At 41.5% G+C, this 23,558-nt stretch overlaps 1 protein-coding gene across 2 annotated transcripts in view; it reads right to left on the minus strand.

The window, feature by feature from the left end:
* Positions 1-22,983, minus strand: part of ME1 (malic enzyme 1) — a 370,919-nt gene extending 347,936 nt beyond the window's left edge. For both annotated transcript variants that reach the window (XM_089693104.1, XM_089693103.1), the window contains exon 1: positions 22,710-22,983. In XM_089693104.1, the coding sequence (XP_089549230.1) occupies positions 22,710-22,826 (117 nt within the window). In that variant the 5' untranslated portion in view covers positions 22,827-22,983. The remainder of the gene's footprint in view (positions 1-22,709) is intronic.
* Positions 22,984-23,558: the final 575 nt, after the last annotated feature.

The raw sequence follows: 23,558 nt of genomic DNA on the forward strand, positions 1-23,558 counted from the left end.
TAACAAACATGTTATATTCACCTATTCTGTGCAATGGTATTGCACAGAGCAGCCTCAATCCTCCTCTTCTCAGGTCCCCCACTTGTGGTCTTGGCTAATACTCTTTGTGTTTCCCCATAGCAAGCGGCTGGTATAGGGGCACACAGTGTTCCTGGGCTGTACTCCATAGACACACACAGCGGACCTTAGCCTGACCCCCACTTCCTCACTGAATTTGATTGACAGCAGCAGGAGCCAATGGCTCCTGCTGCTGCTCAAGTCCTGTGTGAAGAGGAAGAAAGGGGAGAAGAGATGCAGCCGTGCACAAAGCTGGATCTCTTCTCCCCACTCTTTCCCTTCACACATGAAAGGGGAAGGACATAGACATAAAAAAAACATTTTTTTAGCTTAATGCAAGGAATGTATTAAGGCTAAAAAACATTTTAAACCTTTAGTATCACTGTAAGTATAATTACTTGATTATCGAATAAGTACTTGCAGTATTTTTTACTTCCTTTCCATGAAAGATTTTTATTCAAGATATATGACAACCTAGCCAGCAACTCATATCCTCATCATAATGACTTTAGTGGCACACAGTGGAAAATATGTAATCCATGAAAGCTAACGCGTTTCAACCACAGCCTTTCTCAAAGCCTTGAGAAAGGCTGTGGCCGAAATGCGTCAGCTTTCATGGATTATATATTTTCCACTGTGTGCCAATAAAGTCATTATGATGAGGATATGATTTTCTTGCTACTTTGTCATATATCTTGCATTTAAACACCAGCCTGAGCACCAGCACTCCTCTCACATCTTTCTGATGAGTAGCAGAGCTTGGGTGAGTCATTGTCTATAATAATTTTTATTGACTTTCAATATGCTTTTGAACTTGCAAGGTAACTTACACTTCAGAAAGCATGCTTCCTATCACAGCCCCCTCCCTTCTGTCATACCATAGCCCTCTCCACTTCAAAGAGTTTTATTACTATCTAAGCTGGCCCAGCTCCAGAAATATTATAGATTGTCTTCTGAGTGACTGTTCTGAGGCTTCTGGGGTTGCTGAGATCTCATCCAAGATGGTGGCATCCAGCAGTGATCTCCGAGCTTTTGGGTGTCTACACAAGGGAGGCATGTACAGGTAGGTCATATGCATAAAATATGTTCAACACACATGTAAACATATGGGAAGATTGTTGTTGAAATAAATGGTCTGGTGACAATGTCTCTTTTAGTGTCAAGTTTGAGCGATTGGATTAAGGACTAGGTTAGGTTCATTTTATGGATTAGGATAAGGGTTAGTTTTCACAGTTGGGTTTTATTCATTTTGATACAGGGGCTGTGTTGAAAGAAGGATTATGGATTAGGCTAATGGGTTAGGTTAAGAGTAAGGGTAAACTGTAACTTCATATTAAATTTGAGAATTATAAAATTACTTTTTCATTGTGCTAACCTGCTTCTATTTTTTGGTGGTAAAAGTTCAAACAAAAGTGTAAAGGTACAAACAATTAGAATATCGGACAAATGATCATCCTTTTTTATTGTATGCTAGTCTCATATTGAAAACAAATAGGTTACTAGAGTTATGAAAATTCTTGTGAGACAAAATACAACTTCTCGCAATGATGTACTGTATTGTAATATATTCTTTTGTTTCCGATCATGTGCCATCTTGGTCACTCAATTTTTTATGGATAAATACTGTACTGATTAAATGAAAATCAGTTATTCTGGTATCTTACAAGAAAAATGTTTGTGCTTGTCCCTTCGGATAATTTCACATGAACTGCCTTGATCGGCGGCCCTTGAAGATGTCATTCATGATGAAACTAGTAGGGCCTGGCTTGCTGGATGCTGATGTCTGTGGAGAGGATTGAGTCACGAGCGCTGTAGTGAGTGTGTGGGGAGCAGGAGACTGTTATACAATTTGCTGTTTTATGCTGTTATACTCGTGTCGGTGAAGACACCCTTTTTGTGAGTGTAAATCTTTATTAAATTGTTGGATACTTTTATAAAAAAACTGGCTGCACCATGATTTTTTCTTTCATTCCCTAACATGACCTCGGTGGAGAGATATAAAAAGAGAGAGTGATATAATGCTCCTGGAATCGTTATATTGAGTGGTGGATACCTACCTTATGGATGATTGTGTAGCTATTGATCATCACACCTGAGAAGTTGATTTATTGCATCTGCTCCCAGAGCAAAAGGCGTTTTTTGCTGATCTAGAGATTGATCAGCATGCAGCTCTGGTGAGTTACCCAACTTTACTTTGGTGGTGGATTTTGGCACAATTTCTTTGAGAGCACTTGAATTTGAAAAGGATTTGTTTGGACATTTGAAGAAATTCAAAATTGGACAATTTTTATATTCACAAATTTAATTATTTAAATTACTTATGCACTAAAAAATAGTTTTGCACATAATTTTGATTTTTTTTATATTAATTGAGAATAGATATATATATCTTTTGCACTAATGTTTCTACACTAAATTAGGAATAGTTTGTGGTTTTAGCGCATTCCTTCATTTAAGTTATAGCACTAAGAAATTTATTTGGTTTCTTTGAGGTGGAATTGCTGCTTTAAAGTATTAAGGGTGTGGCGCTTTTATTATACTTGTGATGCAGGCTTCCTTTACATTGAATGGCCAGCCAAAAAATTAAACCTGACCACACCAACACAGATCAGCTTCTGTACTTTGTGTGGTCAGTTTAGAACAAGGAAGGGAAGTGTCTGGCAGGATCAACCAGATATTTCAGATAAAAGAAGTACATAAAAAGAATAGATACTGTACTAGGATTGATAAAATACACATACTGTATGTGAACATTGAAAAAAAATGTACTATTTAGGGTAACATACACTTTATCCCTGGACATATGTGGTAGTATTTACTGTAATAAAGTTGTACATAATACACTAAAGTTGGGAAGCTCTTATGTAGGTCACCTCAACTTTCTGAGGCTTACCTTTGAGGAGAATATTAGATCTCAATAGTCTTTGAAGCAGATTTAATAACTATGGAGCAATGTTAATGTGATACATACTTTATTTACCTATTCAATAAAAATAAGTTTGGTCACAAAAACGCAATATAGTTATTAGCATTTGGTACTGTTTTCAGTGTGATGGATGTGTGGTCCCCTGCTTTGAGCTGTAGATGAAATTAAAGAGTTCAGCGAGAGTGATCACATGACCGCTGATTTCTGAGTTCTCATCGCAGCTCTGAGCAGAGAGTAGTGACTGTCAGTCACTGCTGTGTGCCCCTCCCCCCTGTGTTCACTTGAGCACTGAGCTGTGGAGGGAGCAGCTGGCTCAGGCTCTCAGCAGATTGCTGAGAGGCTGAGCCAGGTGCCACTCCAGACTCTGGACTCACTTTAAAGTCGGCATCTTTCCCCAGCCTGGACCAGCTGAGTGAAATCAGCCAACAGTGGGCTTCAGCCCACTATCAGCTGAAAACAGGTCACAGGGGTGCAGAACAAACTGCAATGCTGTGAGCCACAGGAGAAGTACAGCCAAAAGAGCTTGCACTATACTTCTTCTTTAATAATATAAATGTTATATATAATTAAAAAATCTTTATATCTATGCCATTTACTTAAAATTATTCTAAAGGCAGACATTTTTTTCCCTAATTCAATCTCTGCATTACAGTAAAAAAAGTCTGCATGCAGCCTCTTATACTTACAGTTGCAAGAAAAAGTATGTGAACCCCTTGGGATTGCGTGGAGTTTTGCATGAATTGGGCATAAAAGGTGCTCTGAACGTCCTCTAAGTCACAACAATGGAAGAACACAGTCTGCTGAACATAATACTACACAAACATTAGATGTTGCCATGGTTTAATTGCACATAACATGTAAACATTCACAGTGCAGGGAGGAAAAAGTATGTGAACCTTTGGACTTAATAACTGGTTGACCCTCCTTTGGCAGCAATAACCTCAACCAAACATTTCCTGTAGTTGCAGATCAGACCTGCACAACGATCTGGAGTAATTTTAGACCACTCCTCTTCACAAAACTGTTTCAGTGTAGCAATATTCTTGGGATGTCTGGTGTGAATCGCTCTCTTAAGGTCATGCCACAGCATTTCAATCGGGTTGAGGTCAGGACTCTGACTGGGCCACTCCAGAAGGCGTATTCTGTGCTGTTGCAGCCATTGTTTTGTTGAATTACTTGTATTCTTTGGGTCATTGTCCTGTTGCATCACCCATCCTCTGCGGAGCTTCAGTCGGCGGACAGATGGTCGTACGTTTTCCTGCAAAATGACTTGATAAACTCTGGAATTAATTTTCCCATCAATGACAACAATCCGTCCAGACCCTGAGGCAGCAAAGCAGCCCCAAACCATGATGCTCCCTCCACCATGTTTTACAGTGGGGATGAGGTTTTGATGTTGGTGTGCTGTGCCTTTTTTTCTCCACACATAGTGTTGTGTGTTCTTCCCAAACAACTCAATCTTGGTTTCATCTGTCCACAGTATATTTTGCCAGTAGTGCTGTGGAACATCCAGGTGCTCTTTTGCAAACTTCAAACGTGCTGCAATATTCTTTTTGGACAGCAATGGCTTCCTCCGTGGTGTCCTCCCATGTACTCCATTCTTGTTTAATGTTTTCCTTATTGTAGATGTGTCAACAAAAATGTTAGCATGTGCCAGAGATTTCTGTAGGTCTTTAGCTGACACTCTGGGATTCTTCTTTACCTCATGCAGCATTCTGCGCTGTGCTCTTGCAGTCATTTTTACAGGACGACCACGCCTAGGGAGAGTAGCAACAGTGCTAAACTTTCTCCATTTGTAGACAGTCTGACTTACCGTGGACACATGAACATCAAGGCTTTTGGAGATACTTTTGTAACCCTTTCCAGCTTCATGCAAGTCAACAATTCTTGATCGTAGGTCTTCTGAGAGCTCTTTTCTGCGAGGCATGGTTCACATCAGACAGTGCTTCTTGAAACCAGTAAACCCAAAACAGGTGTGTGTTTTTTAAGGGCAGGACAGCTGTCAGCAACACATCCAATATCATCACACTGATTGGAGTCAAGGTTGGCTCACTCCTGGCTCCAATTAGCACTGAGAGAAGTCATTAAGCTAGGGCCTCACATACTTTTTCCTCCCTGCACTGTGAATGTTTACATGTTATGTGCACTTAAACCATGGCAACATCTAATGTTTGTGTAGTATTATGTTCAGCAGACTGTATTCTTCTATTGTTGTGACTTAGATGACATTCGGAGCACATTTTATGGCCAATTCATGCAAAACTCCACGTAATCCCAAGGGGTTCACATACTTTTTCTTGCAACTGTACCTGAGCCCCATCTTGATGCAACGATGTGCAGGAGAGCAGCTGTTCTCTGGAGCCTCTGTCTCCTCATGGGCTGTCAATAACAGCCAGTGAACCAACGAGGAGAGAGCGGGAGGCGAGCTAGGACTGCCAGTGAGGGACCCAAAAAGAAGAGGATCGGGGCTGTTCTGTGCAAAACCATTGTACAGAGTGGGAAAGTATAATATATTTTTTTTTTGTTTTTTTAATTACAACCTTTAGAACCACTTTAAAGCAAAAAATAAGTAGTTGTATTTGATACTGCAAAACTGACTGATCAAGACAACTGACAGGTTGTCATGGTATACTGCCTTAAGTACTTTTCTAGTGAGTTACCTAATGTGTTTGATATGGTTGGATTACCCAGTAAAACATTAGTGGGAATTATCAAGCTATAATAGGAGAATAAGCTAGTAGCGAAAAATTCGCATAATTGTGTGATTGAACTTTGCATGAAGATACAAATAAGCTGCAGTCAGCATTAGTATGAACAATGTTAGAAGATAGGAGCTGTTATCTAAGGTACAAAACACTATCTTGCCCAGAGAAAATTTATGTCAGTCATTGAAACTACATAGTCAAAGGTTATTCTAGTAAAGCTTGTTAAAACCAAAATCAGGCCAAGCTTCGTTTTGCATCTTTAGGAGCAGTAAAGAAAATGGTACCTGGTGCTTATATTCTTTTTTTTTACCAGAAATGTTTTTATTCATCAATAAAAACATTAAGTGCATAGTACTGTGAAGCACATTTGCAATCATAGTCAAAAAAAGAAACAATTGAGTACTGTCCGTGATACTTTTTTTACTTGCACTAACATACAATTTTGAGGACAAGCTTTCGGGGAGTGTCCCCTTCTTCAAGGTCCAAGCAGTTTCTGTCGCAAATGCACTAATACGGCTACAATCACCTCAAAAAAAGAAGATATTCAAGGATAGAAGAACATCCAATATCCAATCCGCAATGCAGAGAATCAGACTCAATAACATTAAAGACTGTTCAGAAAAGAAAAAAAACATTAACACCTTTAAGGGCCATTCCCAAGATACCTCTTCAGGGGTTAAAGAGGTGATTAGTAAGGTGACCTTCTTGTCGCTTGGGGATCAGTTGGACATAAGAGGATTCCCGCTGTCCCCTTCTAGGGAGTACTGAGGTAAAAGGTAAAAAAAGTAGAGGACATTAGGGAAAGAAAGAAAGAAGGAAGGGAGGGAGGGGAGGGAGAGAAGAGGGGAAAGAAACTGGGGGGAATAACTCCTCAGGAGGTAGAAGCAAGAGAGAGGGGATCCTCAACAGAGGAGATATCCAGGGGAAAATACTCGGTCCCACAGTACCCGGAGATATCAGTGTAGGTATGGGATATCAGCTACCATGGCAAAACATTCAAAATGGCAGAGGAGACTTCAGATATTCAAAGCTCTGGCCTCCACCAAAGCATCCCAAATTTTGTCAAATGTTTTGAGACACTTGCGCCCAATATAAGTTAATTTGTACGGAGGCAATACAGAGTCAATCAGTGAGCACCACTGTGTAATTGTAGGGGGTACAGATAGTTTCCAGTGCTTAAGGAAAGCATTCCTAGCATAAAAACTTTCATAAAGTACAAAAATCTTTTTATGGGTAGAGTGGGCCACTGAGTCACAAATGCCTAAAAGAAGGACCTTAGGATCCAGCCCCACAGACAGATCACCTACTGTGTAAACATCCCTTACCACTTCCTGCCAAAAACTCTGGATAAGGGGGGCATTCCCAGACTATATGAAAAAACGTCCCATCTGCCTCATTGAACTTGAGAAAAAGTGCGGATCATGTAGGATAAATCTGGAAGAGACACTGCCGGGTATATTTAGTAGCTCCAGAGATGTAGGCTGCTTAAGGCTACATTCACATTTGCGAGTAGTGACGCATTGCACTTTGTGTTGTGTGTTTTAGGTGTTTTTTTGCCAAACAGTCCATTGACTCGACTGACCTGCTTGTCACTTGACAAATCTTCCAAAGAAGCTCAAGTACCGAATTTTGGCACTGAACCAATCATGTCTGGGGTGCTATCAAGGAATAATGGTGTATATTTTGTGCATTTGCCAAACTGAAGGAGGAAAACACATGTTTCTGCTTGCATTTCCACTACACCCAGGTGTCAATTATATGTGAAACGTACTATTCCCTATTTTAGTCAACTACAATAAAGTTCCATTTTTCTGACATTGCTTCATGGTTCAACTTTTTTATAATACAATTTTATAGTATAATATGAAACATGTTGTCATTCCACAGTTCTCTATCCTTAAACTGCCCACCCACCTACCTGAATCACAGGTGCTATTCACTGCATGCTTCTGACAATTTTTGAATTTAGCATGGCTGTGCATGATTATATCCGCACAGCAGCAGCAGCAGCATCCGTTCAGAGATCTATGAATTAAAAGAGAACTATGGCATTTATTTTTTTAAATTAAAATCATACTTACCTAGGTGGATGCAGCAGAGGCTAAATGCTTCTTTTGTCCCCTCGCCAGCTCTAAGTGTGAGAACTCAGAAATCACATGACCACTGATCACTGACATCTCACAGCCGCTCTGAGCAGAGAGGGGTGATTGTCAGTCACCGTTGTCTGTTCTGCCCCCCGCTCGCAGCTGGTTCAGGTTCTCAGCAGATCAGTGAGAGGCTGAGCCAGCTGTCGTTATAGACTCTGGGGTGGATCCCGACTTAAAAGTCAGGAGCTTTCTCCAGCCTGAAGCTGAGTGATGTAAGCCGGCAGAGGGCTTCAGCCTGCTGTCAGCTGAAAATGCGTCACAGGAGTGCAAAACGAATCACACGCCTATGATCCACAGAGCTTTGGCTGTACTTCTTCTTTTAAGGACTACAAGTCCCATCTGCCACTCATAGTTCTCAATGGAGCACAAGTGTGGTGATTTTTTTTTATGGATGCATATATGTGGAATATGTCTTTAAAGTAAATCTAAACCCTAAGCGCCAGGGGATGTGATGCTGCATGTGGAGGATGACCCTTATGCAGGGCTCAAAATGATGGTTAGCAGGAGGAAGTACAGGATTGCGGAGAATAGATTAGACAGGAAAAGTGTGTGTGTGTGTGTGTGGGGGGGGGGGTAATGCTGATGTCAGCAATGGGGGTGGAGGAGGGCCCTGAGTTTAAAGGTGTAGTGGGGCTGGTGCCATTCATTCATTAGCCAGCTACTACAGTGGGTCAAAGTTGAAATGGGACAGGAAAAGAAAGGCAAAGTAGGTACAGCAGTAGTGTATATTGCCCAAAGAGTGCATCTCAGACCTCATAGGCAGCTGATTGCAAGCAGGTCTCAGCTACTCAACAAGGACCCAATGGATCAGGAATATTGTATGAGGACACTAGAGTTGGATGAGTCTGAGATGGCAGCAGGTGAGGTTTCGCAATCTGGGCTCTGTAGTGTTCAATGCATGAAATTATTAAATAAACGTGGACTTGCCAGATATTGCCATAAAGTCATTGCTATGTAGTTATTGGGGTTTCAACCCTGGGAAGGGGACAGAATGGGTCCTTCAGAACCTAATGAAAAAATAAAAGTCTTACTACTTCATGGCCAACATAATTAATCTTCTGCCATTCATTCAGGTTTTTACACTGCCCTTTTATAAACCAGCTCCCCAACTCATTTTATAGACTACAAATGAGATTGTGTCATACATCCCTTCCTAATACCGGATGTCAGCACTTGTCAAACAATAACTCTTAATTGTTCACTAGTCCACATGTCAAATCCAGTTCTGGTGGTTTACTCCTGCAGCCATCTTGGATGAGGCAAAATACATGTTTAAAGCTGTAGAACTGTTTTATGCTGTGAGTGCAATTCTCTTAGAATAAATGGTGCTTTCACTTTATGGAGCCCTCTTTTCTTTCCCTAATGTATGCCACTTGCTGAAAATATTCTGGAGTTCCATAGTAAGAGTGAAGTAGTGGGGGAAACCACCTAAGGAGCAGCAGAGCAGTACTATATTGACTCACTTGGTAAAACAAGAGGTCAATACGATAGGGAGATGCAAACTCCAGGCAGGTGGTGCCGTTTTTGGGATTCAAACCAATGACCCTAGTACTGCCAGGCAGGCAAAGCTAACCATTTAGCCACTGTGCTGCCCAATGTATTTTATTTTAGTGATTTGGTTTGTACATACATATTGAGTTGTTTTTTGGCAAGGGCTGCCATCCTGTATTAGGAAAGGATACATGACATATGGTTTGTGGGGTGATTTATCACTTATAGGTAGCAGCAGCCACTTGTGCTTTAATATTTGGTATATTCGATTACCATAAGCGTTGGTACGAATTTGTTCATAGTTTCATACAAATGAATTTGCCTCTTGAGAACAGAGGAGTAGTATTCTTTACTGCAAACATTTCACTTTACAAGAACTTTCTATTTTAAACTATTTTAGAAACCTTGTACACAAAGAAGGAAGCTCCCTAAGCAGCTTCCTTCTACAGTCACATGCAGATGAACAAACTGCTAAACTAATCAGAAAACAACCGCTGCACACTGCAAGACTAGCCAAATTGTTTCCTGAGAGGGGGTTCTGTAGTATATCTTGGAGAGAATTGCTAACAAAACATAAGCACACAGGCACTCCCAAGCCACTCTATAATGAATGCTGGTAATTGCAGGGAATACTGAGATTATTGTGTGCTGTGGAAATGTATATGTTGCAAATGCACAGTTTATGCAGTTTGTGCTGTATGAATAGGACTAGGGAAGTCAATGATACAGCACCTTCCCTTCGTATGCACACACTGTTCAATGAACATGCTTACATATCAGCTGACAAGAACACAAGGGCTGGACAGCACAATGGTTTATTATAGGCATGGCTTTGTGTATTCTAGATGTGTACTTTTGTTTAAAAACTACAAGATGTGCAGAACGATGCTCACAATGCAGCAATTGATAACTATGCTGATGTATGCTTGATAGAAATTATATTTACACATTTACATTACAATTTACAAGGGCTATTTCTGACCATTTTGCCCTTGGTATGTCTCCTACTATGTTTCTAAAAACAATCACTTCATTAGGGATTCAAAGCCCTAAGGATACATTTCTGGTGGTATGGCCCTTTAAAAAGTCATGTGCTAGATTCAAAAATTCCTGCTGTCTGTTTTAGTGGCTTTACTGACAAACTGTAGAGACACTTGTGATAGATTCAAGTACTTGATAATAGTGCCACCTTTACAAAGTTGCACTATTACTGCACAAAATTCAAAAATAATAGATAACGAAACTGGGGTTAATGAAGACCAAATGTAAGTGGGCGTATGGAGACAGGCAGAGTGCCAGTCTCTGTATGTTGTGTAGGAGGGCGGCATGTTTGCTGATGCTGGCCCCTACCCTCCTGTCACTGGTTTTTAAGTATGCTGACAGTGGCTGGAACCTGATAGGGAAGCTGTGATACTAGTTCCCCATCAGGTGCATTCACTCCTTGTGACAGACAGTAGACAGTGGGCAGATTCTGTCGTCAATAGCGGGGTATCTATTGGCTGCTGTCAATAACAGGGGGAGTGGACCTGATGCGAAACTAATGTCTCAACTTCCCCATCAGACTCTGACACTCAGCAGCAAAACTCCTTGGCACTGCTCTGTCTGTGCAACAGCTGCAGCAATGGAAAGGGATTGCAGAAGTAATGAGGATGAAGGGTCCTTGTGTGGTGCATGCCCCAAATCTGCCGTCTGCACGATTTGTCATGCAGAGTCACAATGAATTTCTAAAGAGTGTTGTAGACACTTTCCATGAATTTCACTGTATATCATTTAACGCAGTAGTGTGTAAATTGTGTATGCCCACCCCCTCACATTCAGTCCTTTTCTTCCCTCTAGCTATGTTATGTACTGTGGCCCTGGCGTACACCATGCTTTTTCTCCTTTGAAGTGTACATATAATATCCAAAACATTATGTTTAATGTTCTCTCCTCACTTAGTTGCAACGGGTATTTTCATTCGGGAGAGTTGTCAATAGTTATATTTAGGGCTCCGGCAATAATGTACTAGATTGTTTGTAATATGTATATACTGTACATTGAATGTCAGTTTGACTTTGTGCTCTATAAAATGGCCTTCTTTCATTCCCTAGTCATATACCCTGCTCTCTTCATGGTGTGTTTAGCTTTTTTGTGCTGTACACTTATATACAGCTATACACATTTCTTTATGTAGCTATCATTGTAGCAGAGTGTCCATTTAGTCACCATGCTCAATTGCAGATGGAAGTCCCTTTAACTCCTTTTCCCAAAACTCACTGGGTTTATGCTTAGGGTAAGAGGCTTCTCTTTTTTTCTCTCTCAGCACTTCTGAGAGTCTATACCTAATGAGGCAGAGGTGATTAAGCCTAGTACACATGAATTGTGTTTGTCCCAGGGGTGGACTGACCATTTGGGAACTCGGGCACTGCCCGAGGGCCTGGGGTCAGTAGGGGGCCCCATGAGATGCCCCTGGTACCTTTCATAGGCTTTTTTGGGTGTGGTTTGAGTGTGGGAAAGGACATAGGGGCCCCATGATCCCCTATTACCCGGGGGCCCCATGAGCTGTCAGTCCACCCCTGGTTTGTCCGTTTGTTTTTTGCATGCTAGTCTCATATCGAAAACAAATAAGTTACTAGAGTTACAGAAATTCTCGTAATACAGAATACAGCCTTCCGCGATGATGTAATGTATTGTATTGTATTGTAATGTATTCTTTCCTTTCCGAGCATGTCCCGGTCACTCGATTTTTTTTGAACGATGTACTAATTAAATTAAAATTGTTTGTTCTGTTATCGTACAAGAAAATTTTGTTCCTTTTGACATTATTACATGAACTGTTGTGATCGGCTCTCGAAAGCTGATCAGATTGTCGGATGAGCGCTCTGAAAGCGGTATTTTATATCCAACATTCTCATTGTGTGTACCAGGCTTTACTGTACAGAGGTGATGAGGGATCACCACATCAGTATGTTGCAGTGCCTTTACTGTCCACTCAGACTGGAGTTGGCTCCTGACCAGGCTCTATTGGCTTCTTTGCAGTGTGATTTTTAGGAAGTTCTAGGACTTAGCTGTGCCTAGAATTTAGATTTAGGCTTGCCATACACTAATAGATCTTTTTAACATAATCCTCCATCCAAGCTATGCAGCATATTTGTACAGCTGCCAGCTGTTCAGGAGACAATTTCCCGCCCAATTTCTTTGATTTTTCAATCAAAGGATGTTGGGTGGGGCCACAAAGTGAATTTTGTGTGGCCAGCTTTACAATTGTTGTTTCCTACCCCATTCTGGTATCTTCTCCATCTGTTAAAGTTCTTGGTGATCTCCTAGTTTAGTGGTTCTCAACCACTGGGCCATGACTCATTGCCAGGCTGCAGTGTCTCCTCTCCTGGACCTCCATCTAGCTGCAGATATCTTAACCTCTCACAGTTTCTTTCAGCTCCCATAGTGTCCCCCCAACTTTACATAGTGGCCTCTAATGTCCCCTAGACCACCTTAGAGCTTAGCCTCCACCGTGCCCCCCAAACCATCCACAGTGACACTCAACCTTCTATGGTAGAGCCTCCAGCTCTCCATAGTTCCTCCCACAGTTTCCCAAAGATCCCCCCCCAACCTCCCAGAGTGCTTCCCAGCCCCCTTCAGAATCTTTATCCCCTACAAGGCCACCAATTCAACTGCAGAGTCCGCTAACCCACGCAACAACCCCCATCCCTACCACAGTGACATCCAACACCATCCAGAACCGCCCCGTGAGGACGTCGTGGTGACGAAACGCGTAGGGAGTGGTTTATGCTGACGTCAGGACGCTCCTTGCTGTTGTCGGGAGACAGCTGAATGAGCAGAGCTGCGTTTTTTTCCCTGCCTATGCGATTGATGCTGGTGTCAGCTAGACACCTTATTTGTGAGTGGCTTTTAAACCTTTTAATAAATAGATATTGTAAAGACATGCTGCATCATTATATTCTTCTTTATTTTTGAATGTGGTCCCGATGTACATGGAGCTGTGGTGATTGCCCGCTCATGGAAGAGTGGCTGCAGAGTATTCCTCTTTATTACCTGCCTATACTACAGAGGGGTGTCTTTCAGCTGGAATTTAATACTGCAGAATATTGTATCCAAAGTCTGGAGGTTGCTGTTTTCTTCGCTCCCAGAGCAAGAGCGCTAAGGCTGGTCTATAATTTGATCAGCACTTAGCTCTGGTGAGTGCATTCGATTTATTTGGTGGTGGATCGCTCACGGTGTTATATATATTTTGTTACATGAGTAATATATATGGGACTTTCACATATTGATTTATAGACAGTTATATGTTTTTTAGCGCACTCTTATGTTTGATTTGACCATCCAGAAGCTTCCAACATTTCCATACATTTCAACAGTGAGTAGGCAAAACACATTTCTTTTATTTCTTATGGGATTCATATTCAACTGTAGGTCATAACAGAGTGGCACAATCATAAAACAAAATATGGCAACAAGTAAACAAATGAAATTACCCCTGTTCAGTAGTCAGCATACCCTTAGTTCTTAATACTGTGTAAATTTTTGTACAGCTTGTTAAAAACAACATATTTACACATATACAAAGATAAGTAAAATAAATATATATATATATATATAAATAAACAAAAACAAACAAGTTTACATCAGAAACATATTTTTATTACCAATAAACTACTAATATATGCAAAACACTACAAATCACTACCTCCACCTAAACACCCCCTCAGGATAGGAAATGATTAAACATTTAACCCATGCATGCAGTCTTTTTTTTAAAAATCTACCGGACATGAAGAACAGAAAGAAAAAGCCGCTCATCCAGAGACAAACAGACAGTGGCTACAAAGACCTGACATTCCTCCACACCTTTGTCCAGGTCTCCTACCACCACCTGTCTTTCTCAAGACCCCGAATTTTCCCAACCTCACCAAAAATGTTGTGCACGAACACCTAGACAGAAGGACTTTTTTCCAAGTGGAAACCTGACACCGTGCATTCCACATGTAGTAACAGACTACTAAACTGACTTGAAAAAGTGTCTCAAAATCAAAATATCGGTGAATCTGAAAAGCCTTGTATGCTCACTCTGTATAACACATGCGGAAAAGGATATGGAAACCCAGAGCCCCATCTACCCGCTTGTATTCTTGTCTCTATAGGCCTTCTTGACCCCTCTCCAAATACAGCGCTTATGGTTGTAACCATAAGGCTCTATTTTGGCCTCATCACTCCAGAATACAGTGTGCCAGAAGCTGTGAGGCATGTCAAGGTGTTGTCGGACATATTGTAAACATTTTTGTGACATTGGCGCAGTAAAGACCTCTTTCTAGCAACTCAACCATGCAGCTCATTGTTGTTCAGGTATCATTGTATTGTGGTCCTCGAATCAACCACACTGTTTTTTCCTAGAGCAACCTGCATTTCTCCTGAGGTTACCCAAAGGTTTGAACAGTACTGACTGGTATATTCAAGGCTTTGGATATCTTTGTATATCCTTTTCCATCTTAATAAAGTTCCATAACCTTATTATGCACTTTTTTTGATAGTTCTTTTCTGCTCCCCATGCATGGCTCAGTATCTAGCATGCTCAGTGCATCCACGTAAGAGCTAACACACTCATTGACTGGTTATACACAGACACTAATGGCAATTTAAAAAGCCACAGATGTGGGAAATTAACCTTTAATTGCCATTTTAACCTGTGTGTGTCACCTTGTGTGTCTGCACCAAGGCCAAACATTACAGGGTATGTAAACGTTTGATCAGGGCCATTTGAGTGATTTCTGTTATCATTAAAAAGAAGCCAAACAACTATGTGGTAATAAATGGCTTCTATCCTTAAATAAAAGACAGTTTTATGGCATGAGCACTCATAATGTCAATATCAATGCCGAAATTTCAGGTTTTTTGCCAGGGTATACAAACGCTTGAGAACAACTGTACTTTGTTGTGGAAGTATAAACCTTATTCTTTACTGTTCTGGCATGCAATATATTGGAAGAATTTACCTGGTTCTGGTCTCAGAAAGGTTGAGATTCATTGTCCTAAGCCACCAATACTCTATGTAACATTAATACATTGAACATTATCTTCAAAGTGCAGTTTTAGCATTAACTAGGCTGAGTAAAATTGAGTTAAAAGGAACCTGTGCTTTGCCCATGGAAGGCAAATCAACATGTCTGTTTTAGTCACCTCCCTTGTAGCACTTTTTCAATGTTACTTCATTCCCAAGCCAGTCTATTCAACCACTGAAAGCTGGAGGCTTACCCAGTGCTGTCACAAGACGTGGGTCACATGCTCCTCCATACCTTGATGTATCCCATATTTTCTTTGTTTCTGACAGCTGAGTGAAGCAGCAGGGAAGCAGAAACAGATGAATATGTATTCCTGGGGAGGGGGAAAAGTTGCCAACTGACATCTTTTTGGACCATTTGGCCATTTGTTCAAATTAGACCCACATCTCTTCCCATACATGTCTGTGGGAATGCAAAAGAAGCTGGGAGGAGGACAAAGGCAGGTCGGAAGGAGGTCAACTGCTTTTAAATGGCCCTTTCAATTAACTCAGATTTCAGAAGTGTCTCAGATCTCAATCTCATATGCAAGTGTCTAAAAGCAAGCTGCATTTGCTCATCTACACAAGACCTTATTTTCATGAAGATCAAGCAGTCCCATTTTTTTTTTTCATTTTGTTGAATGTGCGATCCCCAGATAATGAAAAACATAAGCTGTGAGTATGAAGGACAGCAAACAAACCTGCTAATAGTTTGTCCAATTTTCTATCTGTTTTTCTTTGTTGTAAGCTAATGACACATCAGATTCCAACTCAGTTCCTTTGAAGAAAGAATATTGGCACCCCTATTTTCTAGTGTCTAATGTGGATAAGCTCAGGCAGTAAAAAAAAGCAGGACTTTGAAAATGTGAGTTGTTTAAATGTATGCTATACTAGTTTTAAGCCATGTGCAGTTTAAAGGGAATGCTTTGGCTGCCGCATAAAATCTCATTCTAAAATTTCTAGTTGCTGGCTAGCATGCTGATTCTCTGGCTTTACTATACTCTGAGCACAAGTTTGTTAAACAATTTGCAGTGTCTACAGAAGTGTTTCATAAACTTTCTTCAGTACATTTTAGAAGTATGCAAAATCTTGAGGTACCCTAGTCTAAACGGTAAAAAAACATAAATGTTACTTATCAATAGGAAACCTGAGCCTGGGACAATGGCACACCAGAAGCTCCCCTTCACATCAGAGATCCTGTCATTACACCAGAAGTCCCCCTATAACATCAGCGCCCACCCTTCACCGCACAACCCCCATCACGGAGTCCCTCAATAACACAGTTCCCTCTAAGCATCAGTGCCCTACCCTTTGGCTCCAGCAGGGTGGCAGACGGCAAGAGGTGGAAGGGGTCTGGAGGAGGCAGACTCCCATCTTCTCCTGAATGCTGGGGGCAGCCCTGCAGGTCATTTGCCCAGGATCAGATTCTTGTGTTGCCATGGTGTGGGTGAGCTGGCCACCATCACCATAGCAATGAATGACACCATACGTCCTAGCCCTAGAGCGTCATTGGTTGTTATGGTGCTGGCAGCCAGCCTGCCCATACCATGGGAACGCATGATGCTAATCCATTGCAAACTGGGCCCCTGGGTCACATATGTATAAAGTCATTATTACACTGTATAGACTCTACTTTGAGCACCATACCAGCTGCGGCACAGGGAAGGAATGGGCTGTGCAGCAGAAACCAATTTAAACTGGCTTCTTTGATGAAATTACGGTTGCCACAGATGATGCAGCAGTTATTTTTGGCACTCTCTTAGCCAAAGGGATGTTTTACTTTAGTCCTGTGGGAGGCCAAGTGTCACACAGACAGGAAGTGTTCCCGTGCAACACCTTTAAATGAAAACTCCAAGGATCAGTGCAGGAAAGGAGGAATGAATGTGCACTGAACCTAGCATCAGAGGTAGAAGCAAATGGGATAGAAACAGGTAAGCCTGGAGTTCCCCTTTAAATTACTGCCAAAGTCTGTGCTCTTAATCACTTCTCTGCAGACAGCCTTTTCTTCCAGCAATAGTCTATGGCAGGGTCTGTGACTCTCTTATGTGACTTCTAACCCTCCCCTCCCCCAAGACTGACAATGCTGCTGTCACAACCTGCCCCCTGTGCATTTTCACCCCGTGAAGTGTCTGCATAATACAAGAGGTGTGTTACTGGCCAGCTCCCCAGAGGAAAACAGAGGGGGGAAAAGCCTAAAAAAAAGAAAACTAATACAGTATATCTAATGATTGGTAAGTTGCAATATATTACATTTTTGGTCTTGGGTTAAATACTGTTTTAAAAAAAAGTAGACTTTAGTAACACTTTAATGTTCACCTTTTGGAATGTTATATGTTCTACCCATATTTAGAGTGGACTTTGTAACATGCTTCAGCAGCTATAGCCTCTCCCTCTCTCCCTCCCAGTAATGGCAAGAGGAGATCTTTTCCCATTGCTCTCTGTCATTATTTTAAAATAACGCAGCCATGGAGGGCTTCGCCCACATGGCCTCCTCGTTTATTTACAGTTTCCTGTAAATGACTTGAACTACAAAAACCTTCACCCTTTGTGGCTGACAGCTTGTAGTTCTGAATAGACTGCAGTGTCACTGATAAGCGGCCTCGTAGTTCATTAACAAGCTCTGCAACTTGTAAACAGTCAGCCTGTATGAAGGCATGGGATGAAAGCTACAGGGCTTGTCTGCAAAAGTCTAGCAATGCACCCCTGATCCACTGATCACAGGTGCAAAGCTTTTCAGGCTCCTTAGGGAAAACATATTAAATGCACTTTTTTTTTCTTGCAAAAATATGTGCATTTAATATTTTTTCCCAAAAGATTAGCATATCCTTTAAATATATACTATAGCATACATACATTCATTCATTGTATATATACACTATGCGATTAAATTTTTTTTGTATGTGTGTAACACCCTGCTATAATGTAAGTTGCAGGCTGTTAAGAGAAACACAAGATGGCAGTGTCCTACAAGTCAGTGGCACTCACACTCTGTAGAATAGCTTCAGGGACTTTGTATGTTGACCTGCAGGACTTTGTCAGGGAACAGTGTATCAGAGGACCACATTTCCCAGAGGAGCTGGAATGTGTCCGGGGGCATTTATATACAGAAGCCTGGGAGACTGGACAGGAGGTGAGTGGAGGGAGAGCTGGAGAGCAGGAGTAAGGAGAGGGTTGTGTAGATGGAGTACTGGACCAGGATGCAGAGTTGGAGAGGAGAGAAGCAAGGAGGAATCGCTGACGACTAGCCTTGCCAACCTGTCCAGGGAGACATCCTGCCAGCAGGTGCTCCAGAGTGCTGTGTCCAGACTGAGCACTGCAGGGGGGACCAGAGAACCATCGGGGGGCCCCCATCTACAGAGAGTGAGAGATCATTGAGACCTAAGTGATGCCACAGATAGGGTGAGAGAGTCCCATACACCAGAAAAACAAGTGAACACTGACATTTCCTTCAAACCTACCAATTCTCCTGCACACAGTTGCAGACATTGAATATAGCTAACATATGCTGTGGCCTAGTTCCCCTGGCATATTACTGAACACATTCTCAGCATAATTCAGTCACTGGAGTTGATTGCAGTGCACACCCTCTACAGGACAAACCACATCATTATTATTTCAGCCATCAGCCTATCCTTTTTAAGGAACATTTGACACCATTGCCAATGGCTACTGCAGTCCAGAGAGTAGTTGCCCCTTGCCAGCAAGTGCTCCTGATAACTGACAAAATGTTTTTACCCCAAAATTTGCATCCTGTTTACATTAAAAGGGACATAACCCTAGTCAAGTGCCTCTTAAAGGAATAGTACTTGAATCTTTTCTGTTGCACTAATCGTTTGAGGAACTGCCATCTTCCTTTCTCCAACTTAAAAGGTCTGAGTCACTTTTGTGCACCAACTGGGCCCCAACGAGCGCAGAGAAGATTCCTCACTGCATTTAAAGGGACGTTAACTGCACTAATTAACCATTTGCCGCCCTCCCTATAGCCGAATGGCGGGCGGCAAATGTCATCAGCGTTCCGGGTGGACGCCATATGGCGTCCTCCCGCACATGCGCAGATTGCTCTCCTGCAGAGTGGCGCAGCGGCGCGATCTGTCACCGGCCGTGTACCTCGGACACGCCCGATGACAGATCTGAGTATCGGCCCCGTTGCCGGTACCATGTGACCTGCTGTGACCAAACACAGCAGGTCACATGACAGTTGTATACAATGGATGGCTTCATTCATGCCATCCGTTGTATACTGCTGCCTAGCTGTGAATGGTCACAGCTAATCACATGCACATGTCATGTGATTAGCTGTGGCAAAATCACAGCTAAGCACAAAAAAACAAAACAAAAAAAAAAACCCTGAATGAATCGATGTCATTCAGGTAAATGCTTGCTTATAGCAAAGTAATTCTTTGCTATAAGCAAATTGTGTAAAAAGAAAATACTGAACACTTCCCCAAAGTAGTACAATGTTACTATGGTAACATTGTACTACTTTGGTCATAGTGAAATATGAAAAAAAAATCTTAAAAAAAAGAAAAAAAAAAAAATATATATATATAATTTTTTTTTTTTCATACTGTCACCAGTCAGTGTCCCTGATCACCGCCATGCCAGTTATATGATGACGCTGTACTACACTGGTGACAATATGTAAAAAAAATAGTGAAACTAATTTTTTTAATTTTTTCATTTTCCGAAAAATTATGACAAAAAAAAACTTCAAAAAACTCGCCATGCCTCTTATGAAGTACGTCAGACTGTCTACTTTGCAAAAAGGGGTCATTTGGGGGATATCTGTACTGTTCTGACATTCTTGGACCTCAAGAAATTAGATTGGCTGTCAGTACTTCAGGATTGATCAATATTCAGATCTATACCATAGTTTGTGAACTCTATAACTTTCCTACAAACTAAAAAATATATCCTAATTTGGGTTATTTTCACCAAAGACATGTAGCAGAATACATCCCGGCCTAAATTTATGAAGAACAATTATTTATTTGCAAACTTTTATAACAGAAACAAAGAAAAACTTTTTTTTTTTTCAAAATTTTTGTTAATTTAGCAAAAAATAAAAACCCCAGTGGTGATTAAATACCACCAAAAGAAAGCTCTAGTTGTGTGAAGAAAATGATAAAATTGTAGTTTAGGTACAATGTTGTATGACCGTGCAATTGTCATTCAAAGTGTGAGAGCTCTGAAACCTGAAAACTGACCTGGGCAGGAAGGTGTAAAATTGCCCGGTATTGAATTGGTTAAAGAGCTCTTTTCCTATCTCAGATCTAAACCTTGCCATCAGCTCCTGAGAGTCCAAAGTGAGCTAGTTCACACTTTGATAGTTCCCTTTGCTCACTGGGACCGAAAACACATCAAACTTGAGGTTAACTTCTGAATATCAGGCCTGCCAGCGCTGATTGAGATTTTACTGTATGTGTTGTTTTCCTTGCTTAGATTTGCTAAGAATGATAATTGTCATTATTTACACATACAATGCTTTATGCTGTCTTATTATAATCATAGCCAAGTTGATATAAACAAAACATCAGTTCACTCTAATCTGTGTATGAGTCTATTTTCTGGTGGTACTTTACTCTGGTCAGCAGAATACAGTGCTGTCAGCAGGGGTTGGGCTTTCAGAGTGGGGTTCAGAGTGACAGGAAGCCCAAAAATAACTCAGCAACTCCTAAGGGGGTAGTGCTACATGTGCCTGTAGTTCCTGATCCACTTTTCACTATATGATCAAACAAAACACCTACTGGTGTAAGAGCTTAATACTGTCAGCCTTTTTGGTGTTGCACCTATTTGTTCCCTGTAGGGTTCGCTCGCATGGAGGTGTTACAAGTTCTCTACATGCTGAGCTCATGATGAGAGTTCAGATGCCTACAGGGACTGCCACCATCATTACAGAAGCTCACAAGCACTTTGACATATGCATTTTATAAGGGCTCATGCACACAGGGTGTTTGAATTTTCCCCTTGAACCTCTTTTACTCCTGGCAAGAAAAAGCAGCTTTTAAAACATGCCTAACGCCAAGTATTGCACATGCGTTTAGGCGTGTCAAGGGTTTGAGCATTTATGGATTCCATTTATTATTATTATTTTTATTATTATTATACAGTATTTATTTAGCGCCAACAGTTTTCTCAGCGCTTTACAATATAAAGGGAGACAATACAGCAACGATACAGTTCAATACAAGAGGGTTAGGAGGGCCCTGCTCCTTGGAGTTTACAATCTAAGATGTGCCAGAATATTATTATATTCTATCCATCAGATAAATGAAAGCTTAAGCACTAAGCTCATCTAGTGATTAGATGCATTTAGACACACTTACATGTTGCAGGTTTTTTCTCTGCCCAAAAACTCCTCTCCTGAACATGCTGGCGGTGGGTTTTTTTCTCATCCTGTTAATGCTGATCTAATATCCCTGTAAACACCTACATGTGCATTCACACATAGGATAGCATAGAGGTGCTTTTACAGGCTCAAAATCTCAAAGGCCCCTATAAGAGGCATACACACCCCGGTCACATTAAAGCCGATTTTGAAATCGTGTGACTTACAGTGAAGTCGCATGATTTCAAAGTCTGGTGACTTGCTGGTTTGAGGTGCGATTTGCTAGAAATCTAACGCAGATGTCTATGCAAATCACACCAAAAGTAGTGCATGTACTACTTTAGAAATCGGTGCGGCTCCGACCAAGTCTGAACCAGGAGCGGACTGACCATTTGGAAACTCGGGCACTGCCCGAGGGCCCGGGGTCAGTAGGGGGCCCCATGAGATGCTCCTGGTACCTTTTTCATAGGCTTTTTTGAGTTTGGGCAAAGACACAGGGGCCCCATGATCCCCTATTGTCCGGAGACCCCATGAGTTGTCAGTCCGCCCCCGGTCAGAACCACACCAATATGACCGCTCTAATAGCGGACAATAGGGTGCGACTTGGCATACGACTTGCAAGTCGCATAGCATGCAAATTACATGCCAAATCACACCCGATGTGACCGGGGGGCTAAGAGCTGTGGCAAATGGCAGCAGAATCTAAATATCATGTCTGAATGTCACCCATAAGTATGTCTCCTTTTTTTTCTTTCAGGTTTCCATTCAGGATGACTGAATGAGTGAGAGAAAATGAATGAACTTCACATGGAAATACCACATTTGTCCCTCCATATTTATAAAATAGTGCAGAAGGAAAAAAATGTCTTTTTGAATATAAATATATAAAACAAGAACAGTAAACAAATGCTTCTAATCTGTGCAGGCATTCAAAAACATAAGGCCAGGACCGCAGACATAAATACCTCAGAATACACTCCGCTATTGGGGCCTGTAGTGTTTCCAACCAATCAGTCCTAATTACCTTGTTTAGGTGGGGGTCCCGGGTTACGTCATAGCCTCTCTTCCTGGTGTACATGAAAGTCTGGCTGTCATGCTGCTCCTTCACCTGTTGGTCTGTATTTACCACCTGAGAAGACATTGCTGGTACTGATCGAGAAAGAAAGCAATGCTAATGAATTGCTCAGATGTAGAAAAATGTGACTGCACTGGGGCTTTCTCTTTTGTGAGTCGTTCAATGGCTAGGTGTGTGTTTTGCCTGGTGCTAGTACTGGCAGAGCTGGGAGGATCAGCTGACAGATTGTATGTGACACTAGAGGACAGGAGGAGGGAAGTGCTGAGTCACTGGCACTAAGATAAAGTGCTGAGCTCGCCTGAGCTTGTGAAGCTTCCTTTGCTTTTCCCCCTTGTAAGCTGGAAACTTTTATAATACATACATGTTGTATTTTGATCATGCCATGTCATCATTTTTGCCTGGAACTGTTAAGCTGCAGGCTCCGTCCTGATGGAAAAGTGATGTGAAGCTCTACAATCCTTACTTTGTTAAAGAGAGCACGTAGAGCAGGCCACAGAATTCCTTTGGGACATAACACATAATGAATAATTTAGTAGTGTGGTGAATACACCTACTTTATAATTGCAGAGTGGCAGTAGCTGTATCTAATATTCCAGAAAATGCTGGATGAATTAAATGTGGCATACTGTACAACAATAAAATGGGATGAGTAATCTACAAATGGCCAGATATGGGTAGATCCTGTGCTGGTTACAATGATCCGAGCACTGTACCATCTCCAAGAAACTGCAGCTGCAAAAAGTTTCATTCCAGCTGAAACTTCTGTCACAACAGTTACATTGTCTCGGAAAATCAGAC

Source organism: Staurois parvus, unplaced genomic scaffold, assembly GCF_062004578.1.
Source record: "Staurois parvus isolate SC_StPar_1 unplaced genomic scaffold, SC_StPar_1.0 ptg000613l, whole genome shotgun sequence".
Classification (NCBI taxonomy): domain Eukaryota; kingdom Metazoa; phylum Chordata; class Amphibia; order Anura; family Ranidae; genus Staurois; species Staurois parvus.